The sequence below is a fragment of the Bombina bombina genome, chromosome 6, assembly GCF_027579735.1.
Source record: "Bombina bombina isolate aBomBom1 chromosome 6, aBomBom1.pri, whole genome shotgun sequence".
In the NCBI taxonomy this organism is placed as follows: Eukaryota; Metazoa; Chordata; class Amphibia; order Anura; family Bombinatoridae; genus Bombina; species Bombina bombina.
In genome coordinates this window covers 1,085,447,360-1,085,463,844 of record NC_069504.1, presented here as the reverse complement: position 1 = coordinate 1,085,463,844, position 16,485 = coordinate 1,085,447,360, and the positions used below count along the sequence as shown (strand labels likewise).

At 37.5% G+C, this 16,485-nt stretch overlaps 1 protein-coding gene across 3 annotated transcripts in view; it reads left to right on the top strand.

The window, feature by feature from the left end:
* Nucleotides 1-4,175: 4,175 nt before the first annotated feature.
* Nucleotides 4,176-16,485, top strand: part of DGKI (diacylglycerol kinase iota) — a 560,838-nt gene continuing 548,528 nt past the window's right edge. For all 3 annotated transcript variants that reach the window (XM_053718992.1, XM_053718991.1, XM_053718990.1), the window contains exon 1: nt 4,176-6,798. In XM_053718992.1, coding sequence (XP_053574967.1) covers nt 6,347-6,798 — 452 coding nt within the window. In that variant the 5' untranslated portion in view covers nt 4,176-6,346. The remainder of the gene's footprint in view (nt 6,799-16,485) is intronic.

Here is a 16,485-nt window from a genome sequence, read left to right as displayed (position 1 = left end):
TAAATGACTCCTGTAGGGGCAGGCATCGGCACACAGGCTGCTTAACTAGGCCAAGATAAATGACATCACAGATTGCTGCCCTTATGATGGTTATGTGAGTCAGGGTAGCTCACTTAAAGCTCTGTTTAACTCTTGCAGCTGCAAACCTAAATAAAGTCAATCAATATGTTATCTGTTCGTTTTCTACACAGGAGGAAGTGGATGACAAAACCCCCCTTTATAAATAGATTTTCAGCATGTGTATGAAATCTTCTGTTTAGAACTGAAGACTGAAAATAGTTTTATTACACACACAGAAAACACACACACACACACACATACATACATATATATATATATATACGCAAACATATACACACAAATATATATACACAAACATATACACACATACACATTATATATATATATATATATATATATATATATACACACAGTTACACACACACTCACATACATACACATATAGACACACATATGCACACACATATATATATATATATATATATATATATATATATATATATACACACACACACAGGTAGCCCTCAGTTTACGCTTGCTTGGCTTGCATATCTTTGCTGTAACACAAGTGGACAGCTCCACCTACTGGCTATTTTAATCAATGCACTGCTTCTCAATGCTTTTCAATAGTAGTCACATGACTGCAAAAAAAGGTTGTTATTCTGAAATGGTGCAAATTGAACCGTTGTAAACCGAGGGCCACCTGTATGTATATAAATGCTGACTATGTAGCTGCTGATATATCTCTAAAGGCTGACTATGTATCTGCTGATATATCTCTAATGGCTGACTATGTATCTGCTGATATATCTCTAAAGGCTGACTATGTATCTGCTGATATATCTCTAAAGGCTATGTATCTGCTGATATATCTTTAAATGCTGACTATGTATCTGCTGATATATCTTTAAATGCTGACTATGTATCTGCTGATATATCTTTAAATGCTGACTATGTATCTGCTGATATATCTCTAAATGCTGACTATAGGGCTGATTTATTATGTATCTGCTGATATTTCTCTAAAGGCTGACATATCTCTAAATGCTGACTATGTATCTGCTGATATATCTCTAAAGGCTGACTATGTATCTGCTGATATATCTCTAAAGGCTGACTATGTATCTGCTGATATATCTCTAAAGGCTGACTATGTATCTGCTGATATATCTCTAAATGCTGACTATGTTTCTGCTGATATATCTTTAAATGCTGACTATGTATCTGCTGATATATCTTTAAATGCTGACTATGTATCTGCTGATATATCTTTAAATGCTGACTATGTATCTGCTGATATATCTCTAAATGCTGACTATAGGGCTGATTTATTAAGATTTATTAAGCAGCGTATGCTGCTCATTCCGCGTGAGCCTTCTGGCTCTATGGAATCAGGAGTTAAGAAGCAGCAGTCGTAAGACCGCTGCTCCTTAACTCATCCACCACCTCTGAGGTGGCGGACTGCAATCATCCGCTCAGATACGATCGGAATGATTGACACCCCCTGCTAGCGGCGATTGGCCAGGAATGTGCAGGGGGCGGCATAGCACAAGTATTTCACAAGAAATGCTTGTGCAATGATAAATGCCAACAGCGTATGCATAGGCTCACTGGAAACAGGAGTTAAGAAGCAGCGGTCTTAAGACTACTCCTTAACTCGTCTGTTACCTCTGAGGCGGAGGACAGCCCCTGCTACCAGCCAATTGGCTGCAGATGTGCAGGGGGTGGCATTACACAAGCATTTTTAGTGAAATGCCTGTGCAATGATAAATGCGGACAGCATATGCTACAGCGGATCATGTCTGTCCGCACACTAATAAATCGGCCCCTATGTATCTACTGATAGCTCTCTAAATTCTGACTATGTATCTGCTGATAGATCTCTAAATGCTGACACTGAGGCCCATTTATCAAGCTCCGAACTGAGCTTGTGGGCCCGTGTTTCTAAAGACCGCTGCTCCATAACCCTGAGTACGATCGGGTTAATTGACACCTCCCTACTGGCGGCCCATTGGCCGCGAGTCTGCAGGGGGTGGCGTTGCACCAGCAGCTCTTGTGAGCTGCTGGTGCAATGCTAAATACGGAGAGCGTATTGCTCTCCACATTCAGCGAGGTCTTGCTGACCTGATCCGCACTGTCGGATCAGGTACGCAAGACCTTTGATAAATAGGCCTCTAAGTATCTACTGATAAATCTCTAAATGCTGCCTATGTATCTGCTGATAGATCTCTAAATGCTGCCTATGTGTCTGCTGATAGATCTCTAAATGCTAAAGCAGGGTGTTTCAAACCTGTCCTCAAGCCTCCCTAACAGGCCTGGGACGAGAGCAGGTTAATAACCATGTTTACTAATCAAGCTGATTTGTTCACCTGTGCTCCAGGACATATATCCTGAATATCTGGCCTGTTAGGGAAGCTTGATGACAGGTTTGAAAACCCCTGTGCTAAGTGATCACAAGACTGTTATGTAATGTTCTGTTTCTAGTAATAAACATATGTACTAAATTGTAAATATAATCAACAAACTTTTATTTCAACCGTGTTTGATATCTTTCTGTAATTTACTTCAATAGAGATTATTTGATAAGGAACTGCAAAGCAATGAATACTTTGCTAACGTAATGACCGTGCTTAGCTTTGTTAAGTCCAGTATCAAACCCTTATTGGCTCCTCAAAATAAGGCAGGTGTGGGGAAAGTTTGGCTAAGAGAGTTTGCGCCATGATTACATAGAAGGTGGGGAGAGTTTTTTTTATTACAGCAGACAAGGTGTTAATGCATTCAAAACATTGGTTGCTGCACACATATGTCTATAATTTGCTCACCAGACTTTACTTTCCCTTTAATTAACTTTATTCAATAAAGATATTTGAGTTTTTAGTTGTAGTTATATATATTTTTTTGAAAGTTTCTTAAAATGTGTTTTGATTGGGTAACAAAAGCTTTTCCCATATTGCATCATACTGCAGGAAAGTCATGAAATCAGCTCAGTTACAAAACTAGAAGTGTGGTGTTATTTTGTTTAACACTTCATCTTTCATATGTCCTTTTGCTTTGATAAAGAGGGGGGTGTGGGGGGCACACAGCAAAGCAATTGTTTGATAGTTTAAAAGGGCAAAATGCTTTTTCATTAAAGGGATACCAACCCAAACATTTTCTTTTAAGATTTAGATAGAGCATGTGATTTGAAACAAATTTCCTATTTACTTCTGTTATTTAATTTGCCTCATTTTCTTGCTATATTTTATTGAAAATAAAACCTAGGTAGGCTCAGTGGCAGCAAAGCACTACTGGGAGCTAGCTGCTGATTGGTGGCTGCACATATATGTAATTGGCTTACCTGGTGTGTTCAGCTAGCTCCCAGCAGTACATGGCTGCTCTTCAATTAAGGATACCAAGAGAAGAAATCAAATTTGATAATAGAAGTAAATTGGAAAATTGGTTAAAATGGTATGATCTATCTGAATCATGAAAGAAAAAATGTGGGTTTCATGTCCCTTTAAATTAGATTGCATTTTCCTGTTTATATTATTTAGAAGAAGGATAACTATTCTGGCTTGTGTTTAAAGGGACATGAAACCCTTTCATGCTTCAGATGAATGTCATTTTAAATAACTTTCTAATTTACTTCTATTATCATATTTTCTTTGTTCTCTTGATATCCTTTGTTGAAAATCATGGATGTATGTTTAGGAGTGTGCAGGTGTCTGGAACACTATATGGCAGCAGTTGTGCAAGAATGTCATTCTTATGCAAGAGCACTAGAGTGCAGCACTTATTCCTACCATGTAATGCTACAGACACCTACCTAAGTATCTCTTCAACAAAGAACAACAAGGGGACAAAGCAAAATTTATAATAGAAGTCAATTGGAAACTTTTTTTTAAATTGTATGTTCTGTCTAAATCACAACATTATTTCGGGGTTTCATATCTCTTTAAATGACTCACAAACTCTGTGTACTTGTGCTTTAAAGTGTTAGGTATTAAAGTTTATTAAAGGCTGAAAAGAAATACACACAAGGAACAAGTTTTAAATAAGCTATTTTAACAAAAGAGGAAGGAAAGTTAGCAAACTTTGGTGCAAAAAAAGCCTGAGAAAAAACCATTTTGGTGCATTCTCTTGGGAGGCTGTGTACTGGGAGGAATGTGCACAAGAACTTTCTAAATCTGCAAAAACCATCAACCATTCCCATGTTTGCCTGGACCAGCTGCATGAATACTGCACCCCTCTCTTCTAAATCTATTTGGAGCTAGATTTTACACTGCGATGCACACTTTAAATAACTGCATTTTTACATGGATCTATTGTGATTTCTGATATCCCAGATAAAAATATAAATTATCCTTGTGTTTTGTTGAACAAGTAGTAGAGAATACAAAGGATACTGAACTGAACAGCAGATATGGAATTCTACAGAGGATAAAATAAATGAGATAAATTCTGGTCACATTTGGATAAAATAAAAGACTTCTATCAGGAATACTTCTAAACTACAACCACCTTGAACTACATCCTGATTTGCCATTGCACAGGATCTCCCTCCTACAGTCGCTTTACTTGCATGTAAACGGGGGTCTGGTTTAAAGTTCAGGGCAAAACAACTACTTTTATTTAAAGACAGCTGTTGGGTATTTAAAATATGGAATATGGCCAACGTCTGAGTAATACTTATGGATACAGAGGCAAACACTTTTAATACAGCTACTGTGTTTTTGTCCCTGCCAGTTGTAAATATTTTTGTAAGGTTTCTTTATATGGAAATTGAGTCTTTTGTTATTAGATAATATAATGTATACTTCTTGCATTGCTTTGAATTGGTAGTAAAAATCCTTACCTAAGTGATTATTTTAATATATCAAGCTCTGCAGATATTGCATTTTTTTCTGTTGTTTTTTTATGTGTACATAGTCTATATAAAACAAAGATTACATGGTAACATTTGTTACTAGAATACAATGTCATGGCTAAATATAACCATAGTCTTTGTTATAAAATGTAAGTATAGATTACACATGCTGTGAACTGTAATGTAAGAGCAGGTTACACAATTATAGTGTATTCTTTCTGTGTTAGACGACTGCCAACGACAAAGAATCAGTCATTCATTACGGCCCATCAGGTAAAAAAAACCCCACCAGCGTTAAATTGAGAAGCCTGCTGGCAATCTGATATAGATTTCAAAAAGGAAACACAGAAGGTAGCTGAAGGATTTAAATACTGAGAGTTAATAAGGGGTTTGTATGCCAAGGTGGGAAAAGTGATCATGTATTAAATACAAGGAGGTATTAGAACAGAATCAATTTGCTGTAAGAATAGAGAGCACTTAGGCTTGTTTTAGAAATTGCTCACTGAATTTCTGCACTAGTGTGACCATTAATTATAGGGTGTTGATATGGTTAAATATATTTGATGCATTTATCAGATAAATAGTTTGTTTTTTTTAAAATGTCATTTGTTTCCTATTTGTGGTGATTGATTTCCTGTAAAAAAAAAAATAAGACAAATTTTGACTGACTAAACAGTTTTTTTAAATATGTATCTTAAAAAAATGATTTGCTCAGCTCAGCTCTTAGTATAGAGATGGAACCCAGTCAGAGATTTTCTATCATCTATAGATATTTACATATATAAGGAAAGACATATCTGGTTGTATGGAACCATAGGAATTTCCATGAGCAGATCGTGACAGCTATGGCATTTTGTTTACACTTATGCCAGTGTGTGTACAGAGTTTCTGAGTGACTGCAGATATCTCTGTTAAATTTTACATCAGTTTGATATATTGACTGATACCCTCCCTGCTGCCAAGCCTATTTTTTTTTATCTCCCTGTGTAATGTAAACAGACATCATAAAAAAATACCAAATATTGTACAACTCACTATATATATATATATATTTTGAGGTCTACATATCATTTGAATTTAGGCATTTTAATAAAATGCTCATTTTAAAATCGCTATGCAAGTTTTCTTATTGATTTTCTAGGAGATAAATAACTGAAAATATTTTTTCTCTGGAAATGCTTTCTGTTATATCCTCTTTTTATGAACCACATATTTTTTTTGTATTGTTCGACAGATATTTATAGCTAATGGGACAGAAGATACACATATAAGATTGGGTGTGGTTTAAGATAACACCATCAAAAAAATCTTAGAAATAAGCTGTGGATCTTGTATCATTGAAAATGCTGCAATATTGCAATATGTGCTCTTTATATTCATCCATTGCTTTAGAATTAGGTGACTTTGTCAGTGGAACTGTCAGTCGAAGATCTAAACTGTTTTCAAATTTTTGAAAACCTGTTGTAACGCTTCTTTATCATGGAGAGCTTTTTTCAGCGTCATTTTGGTAAGTCACAACTCTTACAAGAAGACAGGAGATTGAGTCTGACAGCTTCCAAGGTCAGGCGCAAGTCTGGGGCCGGAGCACCGTCATTGGAATTGTTGGCTCAAAGGAGGCTATCTACTCAGACATGTGGGCATTGGACTCAAAGCAAGAAAAAAGATGCCAAAAATCGCAGAAAATCAAGCACAGCCCCTGTTAAAGTGAACCCACGCTTTGCTGTAAAGGGTATCAAAAGAAAAGCATTTATATCTTCAAAAATCCCCACTTTGGAAGAGTTGCTGTGGGACATCTGGGTAGATTGTGGGTTACAAAAACAAAGTGATCTACAAAACATTGACCAAGGCAATAAGAAATCCTTTTTACCTGGACAGCCCACCTCTAGCAGTTACAGCTCAGACAATGAAACTGGCACCGATGTAATATCAAGGTGTGTATGTATCTGCAGTTTTCTATCTTCTGCTAATAATAAATAAATTGAAAATATAATAAACCTCCACACATAATAAATGTAAGAGTTACAAATAGGTTCACACTGGTAATATGGTCTCACAAGATTGGAGGTAGAATTGTTATATCATGGGGCAAATTCATAATGTCAGCACTTGACGTCATAATTTCACAACAGCATTACAATGTGCAAACAATTCTCTAGCGTTTTAGCCCACCTACCGATGATCTATCACGCTTATTGCAGGGTTAATAAACTTTCACTGAGCTCACAAAAACTTTGATTTTAGAAAGCAAAAATTAGAACTCCTTTGTGAAGTAAGTACATTCATTTTAAAAACATTAAATGACTGTATATCTGCTATTATGCACTATTAAACGGAAAACTAATAAAGCAGGCAATTTATTTTAGGTTTGTTACGGCTAGGAATATGACTTATAAAACATGTATATATCTTTTATTCCTTTTTCTAAAGTGGTTTAAGAAATTAGAAGCAAAAACAATTTAAAGGGATATGAAACCCAAATTTACAGATAGTGCATGCAATTTTCAGCAACTTTCTAATTTATTTCTATTATCAATTTGTATTCGTTCTCTTGGTATCTTTCGTTGAAAAGCAGAAATTTAGTATTAGTTGTCGGGCCATTTTTAGAGCACTATATGGCAGCAGTTTTGTAAGAATGTTATCCATTTGCAAGAGCAAATTTCCTACCATGTAATGCTCCATATACCTGTACATACCTAGGTATCTCTTCAACCCAGAATTCCAATTGGAACTAAGCAAATTTGATAATACAAATAAATTTAAACATTTTTTTTAAAAGATAAGCTCTGTCTGAGTTATAAAATAATTGTTTTGGGTTTCATATTCCATTAAACCACACTGAAACGTTACCAATTTGATTCGATTTTTATTAATCAACTGTAAAACTTTAAAATTAAAAGGGATAAAAAGGTTAAAACTTAAATATGCAATATATTTCCATGAGCAAAAATGCTTCTAGCAAATGTTTGAATCAGCATATGCACATATGCTGTGAGTGTCCCATGCACCAGCATTTAAACTACACATTTTCAGCAGTGGCTTTTATGACACAAATTAGGTCTTCACTGAAGCTTCTCTGAGCAGGCATTATGTCTGAATCCTGATCCTCTATTCAGATAGCATTAGTGCAACACTAATAATGTTTTGCTAATGAAAATATATTGCCAGAATGCTTGTAATTAAAGCTAAAATGTTTTCATGCACATTTTAGTTTTGCCCTTTCTATCCCCTTAGTGATCATTTCAGTAGGTATATGCTTATATGTATATATATTTATGTGTTAATATGTGTACTGTATATACACATATTAACACATAAATATATATGTATATAAAGGGGCCGATTTATCATATGTCGGGCGGACAGCGGATCATTTTGCGCCTGACATTGCTGAATGCCGACAGCATACGCATTTAGCATTGCACAATCAGTTCTGGTGAACTGCTTGTGCAATACCGCCCCCTGAAGATTCGCGGCTGTTAGCAAGGAGTGTCAACCCGAACGTATTCAATCAGGCTGATTGCTGTTCGCCTCCTCAAACGGGCAAATTTGCCATAAATTAGTGCTCCGCTTGTAATCTAGCCCACAATATTTGAAGGGACAATCGAATATAAAAATAAAGATTTAAACATACCATTTTGCATTACTGACCCCAGCTATGTATGAGGCTGATTACAATTAATTTTTTGCTGCTGATGAACTGTTTTCTTTGTTGATGAGATCACAATCACCCATTTTTTGTCAGCTGCATTTTTTTCTGTGAAAAATGGCCTTTACCTAACATGTCCTAGTCCTGTTTCTCTGATCACAGTTTACATTTTTGATACTTAGGCTCCAATTCTCAACAAATGTCCTGGTCAAGACGTAGTTTTCCTCTCCAACCTTTGCAGGGGTAACCCTCATGGAAGTCTGTAAAAAAGGGGCTGTCCCTGCGAGTGACGAGATTGATCCCATACAAATAATGAATAAGAGGTCTCCGCTAGGTAAATGTTCACAATGAAGGGCAAAGTACTGAGCGGAAAACTGGAGCGTATTAAAACTTGAATACAAATCAAATTATGCTGTTTTCATTGCACTGTCATTTTCGGATTCATAGGTTTTCCTTTCAGAATAATTAATGTTTTGAGTATTTTGGTGATAACACCGCATTTTAACTGGCGAGAAAAGCAGTGAGAACTGTAGTGTGAAAATGTTTATAGAATTACGCTGGGATGTGAGAGATCCATGGAACACCCATGTTCAGTCTATTTTGTACTTTTAAGTACACATTTCTTGCTTTTTTCACACATCCAGTGTACTTAAAGGGACATTGTACACTAGATTTTTCTTTGCAAAAATGTTTTGTAGCTGATCCATTTATATAGCCCATCTGGGTGTGTTTTTGTAACAATGTATAGTTTTGCTTATTGTTTATTAACATTGTGATGATTTTCGACTCCTAACCAAGCACCAAAGTTTTAGAAGTATACTGAGGTATACCTACTCCAGCTTGCTCCTGTTTGTGTAAAGAGTCTTTTCATATTCGGGGGAGGGGGGGGGGGGAGTGGTGTCTCTTTTTGCTATCCAGCCAATTTCAGTAGGTGTCCCAGCCTAACCTTTTCAACAGTGCTAAACTGGTGTATACTGTCCCTTTAAATTACAATTTATGCTGTGCATAGTTAATATGATTTATTCCTTTGTAATTTAACTACAAATTTGACATTTTTGATAAAATATGATTTTTGGTGAACAATTTTGTTACATTTTTGATGCACCTTACAATACAATTTTTCCAGCATATTTTTGTGTGAATTGTTTGAATTTTTTTGTTTTGTAAGATTTTTAAATTACGATTTTCATTGTGCACTTTTGTAATGTATGCATGTACTTCCCATATGAAAATGCAGTATACGCCCCTATGCGAGACACCCTGTTTTCAGGGTAGAAAGTGGCTTTATATAATTCCACCAGGGAAATAAAAGGACTGCTGAGCATTCTTATAGAATCTCACCAGCCCAGAGATCTCTTTAGAATCAGGGTTTTAGTAACTAATTTTTTAATTGAATTCAGACTTAATAAACACCATCTGCTCAATAAATTAAAAGGTAAAAAAATATTGATAAGCAAGTTTAAACTAAAAAAAAACAAGCAATAAACCAATAAACACAAATGCCCACTAAACCTAAGGTGCCCCTGTTCAAAATTCCTTAACTTGCAATTTAGCCAATCAGTACTGACTCCTAGGTAACTCCACTGGGATGAGCACAATGTTATCTATATGGCACACATGTACTAGTGAAGTCTAGCTGTACAAAACTGTCAAAATTCACAGAGATAAGAGCCGGCCTTCAAGGGCTTAGAAATTAGCATATGTGTCTACCTAGGTGTAGCTTTCAATAAAGAATACCAAGAGAACAAAGCCAATTTGATGATAAAAGTAAATTGGAAAGTTGTTTAAAATGACACGCCGCATCTGAATCATGAAAGTTTAGTTTTGACTAGACTGTCCCTTTAATTTGCCGAGTTCCTCTTTGTTCGCATATAATTAATTCCTGAGAGTAGTTTTTCATTGCATTTACTCTGCATCAGGGAAGTGAGGGCAGATTTCACCCACGCTATGTAGGCTGCATACCAGTGAAACCCAGTTATCGCCAGTCTTACCGCAACATCTGAAAGTTGTTATGCCAGCATCTTTTTTTTTTTAATCTTAAATAGACATTAAAGTAAAATGTGTATATTTGTGTAGTGTACAATATGTCTCAGCAAGAAAAGGGATATGGTACTCAAATGTTTTCTGTGTTCTACCTAAAAAAGAATGTTCCCATCTATCACCTCGTCCACTTGGCAGTTAACATTTCACAAGCAATTATTGCTTGTGCAACCACACCCAGTGGTTCTAGAACTTAAAGGGATAGTCTACATGAAAATTGTTATTGTTTGAAAACTTAGATAATCCCTTTAATACCCACTCCCTAGTTTTCCATAACTGTCATATTAATATACTTTTTACCTCTATGATTAACTGTATCGAAGCCTCTGCATACTGCCCTTCATCTCAGTGCTTTTTACACTCCTACATTTTAGCCAACCAGTGTTGGTTCTTGCATAACCATTATCATTCTCCACGGGAATGAGCAAAATTAACTAGCACTGTCTAGCTATAGAGCAATACTGTAAAAGCTAAACAAAAAAAGCACTGAGATAAGGGGCAGCCTGCAGGGACTTAGACACAGGCAATCTTAGAGGTTATAAAGTATATTCATATATCAATATTAGGTTTGCAAAGCTGGGGAATAGATAGTAAAGATGTTTTTTTAAGTAGACTGTCACTTTAATAATGTAGGGGATAACAAATATGGTGACAAAGTTGAGAGACAGCAAACATAATATATGGAGCCCTTAAAGGGACATAAAACTCAAACATTTTCTTTCATGCTTTAGATTGAGAATACAATTTAAAACATCTTTTCTATGTACTTCTATTTGCTAATTTCTAATGATCTTATTTCATTCTCTTGGTATCCTTTATTGAAGAAGCAGCACTGCACTACTGGGAGTTAGCTGAATGCATTGAATGAGCCAATAGTATGAGGCATATATGTGCAGCCACCAATCAGCAGCTCCTATGCTATGCTTTTCATAAACAGCTGAGATTGCTATTGTAACAAAAAATGTTTAAAGGGACAGTCTACTCCAGATAATTTATCCCTTTATTACCCAGGTGTTTTACGTCCCTTCTGTAGTGTATGCAGAGCTCACTGGGGCTGTTGCTGCAGGTAACGGCGAAGGGGCTAAAGCAGTTTGTTATGCCCCTGCTCCTATATTCAGACGGTGTTCTGTTGACAAGAGGTTTCAATTGAGACTGGGCCCACAGTAATTAGTACAGGGGAAACCTGGTGGTCTCAGGCTCCACCTGCATCCCTCTGAGTACCTTCCTGCAAAACAGGTCTCACAGTGTAATGAACGTGTTTGGGTTTCCCTTTACAAATATGATGACAGGGTTTCCAAAATGGCCACAGAAGTGTTGCTGTGCAGAAAAACCTGCCGCCATTTTGTATAGGGAGTGCAAATCCTCAGGTGGGGACTAACCAAAGGGGGAAGGATGACTCACAGTCATGTGGTGCATCTCAGCGCCTACTATCTGCAAACAGCCAGAAATGGTGCTGTCTACCAGAGGAATTGCCCAGGGGCCCACTGAAATCAAGGTACACCCCTAGTAAAGATCATACAAACATCTGCTGGGTGATCTTGAGGACGGCTGTGCTTGTCAGGGGCAATGGATGTAGGTTATGGGCGAGTGTGGGCGTTTCCTGTCTGGGCATAGGCGGACAAATCAGTCCCTTAGAACCGGAACACTAAGGGGCTGCAGAGGTGGGACCTCCCAACCCTTCACACATTTGCCTTTTACAAAGAAGTTTATATATGACTGGTAATATGATATATATGTTATATATGTATATGCTCTACAAAGGAGTTGCTCCTCTATGACTGTGAGTCACCTTTCCCCTTGGTTAGTGCGCACCAGATCATATGCACTTCCTTTACAAATGTGCTGGTAGGTTTTAATGTGCAAGCATTGACAGAATATACGTACATGCATTTGTGATTGGCTGATGGCTGTCACATGATAGAGGAGGAGGGGAAAAAGACATAACTTTGAAAATTGTCAGAAAGAAATCTCCTACTCATTTGAAGGTCAGACTAAGTGCTATTGCATTGTATTTTTATCATGCATTTGTTGATTATGCAAATCTGCTGTATTTACTGTTACTTTAAAGCTAGCACAATGTGCACACTTGTACAGTCCAAGAATAAACCATTTGAGTGTTTTGTTGAGTATGTTTATCATATCACTTGTAATTGCGGTCAGTTAAGGTTACCTATGAACGTTTCTGTGCTGGTTGGGACAATTTGCAGCATTCCTATGTTAAAGAATTTTACTTCCAGGCTTTCTTTGGAGTGTGGGACAAGCACTAATTTTACAGAAAAAGCAAGCAAAAGATGAAGATATATTGCAATATTATGACATTAATTAATTTATGGGGCATTACATTTTAAATGTAGTGTTCCTTTAAAGCGTTATGAAGCTGAAAAAAATGTATTTTGTGATTCAGACAGAGTAAGTTTCCAATTTACTTCTATGATCAAATTTGTTATGTTCCCATGATGTTCTGTGTTGAAGAGATACCCAAGTAGGTGTTTGGAGCATTACATGTCGGGGACTAGTGCTGCCATCTAGTTCTCTTGCAAATGGATAACATTCTTACAAAACTGCTACTATATAGTGCTGCAGACACGTGCACGCTCCTGCCCCTGCTTTTTAACAAAAAGATACCAAGAGAAGGAAGAAAATTTGATAAAAGAATTAATTAGAAAGTTGTTTAAAATTACAGGCTCTATCATGAAAGAAGAGTTTTGGGTTTCATGTACTTTAAACGGACATAATACTCATATGCTAAATTACTTAATGCAACATAACTGTAAAAGCTGACAAGACAAGGTTATCACCTGAACAGCTCTATGTAAAAAGCTAAGAGATTTGACCTCAGCAGAGTAAGTGCTCTGTGAACAGTTAGAGCTGCTGTTAAGATCGGATCTATCACAATATGTCTCAGTTTCTAACAGCGACTCCCTCCCTCTCACAGTCACTTGTGGTGTTCCCCAAGGTTCCATTCTCAGCCCCCTACTAATCACATTATTTATAAATGATTTGCCTAATGTCTGCAAATCCTCAGCTGTACACATGTACGCAGACGACACGGTAATCTATGCAAACAAATCGGATCTGCCGCAGCTTGAATGCATTGCTATAAAGCCCAGTTCACAGAGGTAGAAAAGTGGATCTTAAAAAACAGAGTCTTCCGAAACCGGCCAAATTGTCACAATGATCTTTGGAATGGTACTTAAATTACACAAACTACAAAATTCCCATCTACGCATCAAAACAAAATCAAATTGCACACTGACCGCAGTCTACTCTTTCAAATACAGTACTTGGGTATGTTGTTAGACCACAATCTATCTTTTGGCCTTTACATAGACAAACTTGCATCTAAACTCTATCCAAAACTAGGTGCCCTGTACAGACACAAATCCTGCCTAAGCTCTACAGTAAAGGGAAAGAGTGTACAGCAAATGCTGATGCCAATCATGGATTATGGGGATGTAGTATATGCACCAGGACCGCAAACTCTGTATAACTCATTCTGCCTATTTGTGCTACAATGTAACTATAGGACCCACCATTGTGACATGCTAAAAGAACTAAACTGGCTGTTGCTGGAATCCAGACGCACCCTCCATCTTTCCAGTCTTGTGTTTAAAGGGACAGTCAACACCAGAACTTTTGTTGTTTAAAAAGAAAGATAATCCCTTTATTACCCATTCCCCAGTTTTGCATAACCAACATAGTTATAATAATACACTTTTTTACCTCTATAATTACCTTGTATCTAAGCTTCTGCTGACTGCCCCCTTATTTCAGTTCCTTTGACAGACTTGCATTTTAGCCAATCAGTGCTCACTCCTAGGTCACTTTATGTGCATGAGCTCAATGTTATCTATATGAAACACATGAACTAATGCCCTCTAGTGGTCAAAATGCATTCAGATTAGAGGCAGTCTTCAAGGTCTAAGAAATTTGCATATGAACCTCCTAGGTTTAGCTTTCAACTAAGAATACCAAGAGAACAAAGCAAATTTGGTGATAAAAGTAAATTGGGAAGTTGTTTAAAATTACATGCTCTATTTAAATCATTAATTTTTTTTTTGGACTTGACTGTCCCATTAAGAGCGTTTTCTGGGTAGCTCCCACCCTACCTGAGCAGAATGCTCTCTCCAGCTATTCCCACCTCCCATAACCTCCGATCCTGTACCAGCACATTATTTAGTCTGCCTCCATGCAAAAAGAAAGCAGCTCGATCCTCCTTTTCCTACAGAGCACCACAATTATGGAACGACCTCCCACATACTTTAAAACCTTCCCCAAGCCTAAAATCCTTTAAGAGATCCCTCTCTACATATCTCAAAACAGAATGCACCTGTCATGGTTGATTATATATTTCCTACCTATTCTATGTTAAATTTTGCATATATTGTGTATTCATATTGTTTTTGTATTTTATTGTACCCTATTGTATCAATGCAATGTTTTGTGGACCCAGGACATACTTGAAAACAAGAGAAATCTTAATGTATCCTTCCTGGTAAAATATTTTATAAATAAATAAATAAATAAGTTGAACCCCTCCCCCCCAAAAAAAACAACACAATAGCCAATCAGCATCAGCAGTGATGAGGTCTTACATTGCTTTGCTGTGATCTCATGAGATTTCACAGCAAACGTTCTTAAAATGAATAGGAAAATAACATGATTGTGCCTGCACATGCCAGATGCACACTCTCTTGCAAGTCCGGGGACTTAAGTCTCTTTTTATTATTATCGGTTATTTGTAGAGCGCAAACAGATTCCGCAGCGCTATAAGCATTAGAGGAGTACAACAAAATATTTATAGGTATCAAACAAGTAGAGGGCCCTGCCAAGATTCACACTGTTGTAGTCAGCTCTTAAGAAGGTGATCTACAAACAGCTGGACTCTTAGGCTTACATGCTAAGGGGGTTCAAGGGGATAGCAATGGCAGAGAGGAACTGGTATAAAGAAAGGTTAGTTTAGGTTTTATGCAGACCTGAGTCTTTAGGGAGAGATTGAAGCTTTCAAAGCTAGGGGAGAGTCTTGTGGAGTGAGGCACAGAGTTCTACAAGATATGAGCCAGTCTGGAGAAGTGCTGTAAGTGGGGGTGTGAGGAAGTAACGAGAGGAGGAAAGTAGGAGGTCATGAGCAGTGCGAAGGTGACAGGAGGGAGAGTATCTGGAGACAAGGTCTAAAATATAGGGGGGAGCAGTGCAGTTGAGGGCTTTGTATGTCAGAGTGAGAATTTTGTGTTTAATTCTAGAGGCAAGAGGAAGCCAGTAAAGGGATTGGCAGAGAGGTGCAGCAGATGAAGAGCGACGTGTAAGGAAGATAAGTCTGGCAGAGGCATTCATTATGTATTGTAAAGGAACTAGGTGGCAGCTGGGGAGACCAGAGAGGACAGAGTTGCAGTAATCGACGCGGGAAAGGATGAGGGGGTGGATTAGAATCTAAGTTGTGTCTTGTGTAAGGAAATGTCTAATTTTAGTGATGTTTTTAAGATGGAAGCGGCAGGATTTAGCCAAGGACCGAATATGAGGAGTGAAAGAAAGAGCTGAGTCAAATGTGACCCCAAGACATCAGGCATGCGGGGTAGGGGTAATGATGGAGTTGTCGACTGTTATAGAGAGATTGGGGGTTTAGATTTTGAAAGAAGGGGGAAAATAAGGAGCTCAGTTTTGGAGAGATTTAGCTTGAGGTAGTGAGAGGACATCCAGTTAGAGATGTGAGAAAGACAGTTAGTGACACGGGTTAGCAAGGAAGGAGATAGGTCTGGTGCAGAGAAGTAGATTTGGGTGTCATTGGCATACAAATGATATTAGTGTGTGAGTATAGGGGTAAGGGTAGAAGAGAGGGAGGGGAGTAGCTGTGAGGGGATAGGGACAAGGGGTCAGGTAGTGAGGTGAGAGTGCAGTGTAAGTGCAGAAACTTCTTCCTCAGTAACAGGGGAGA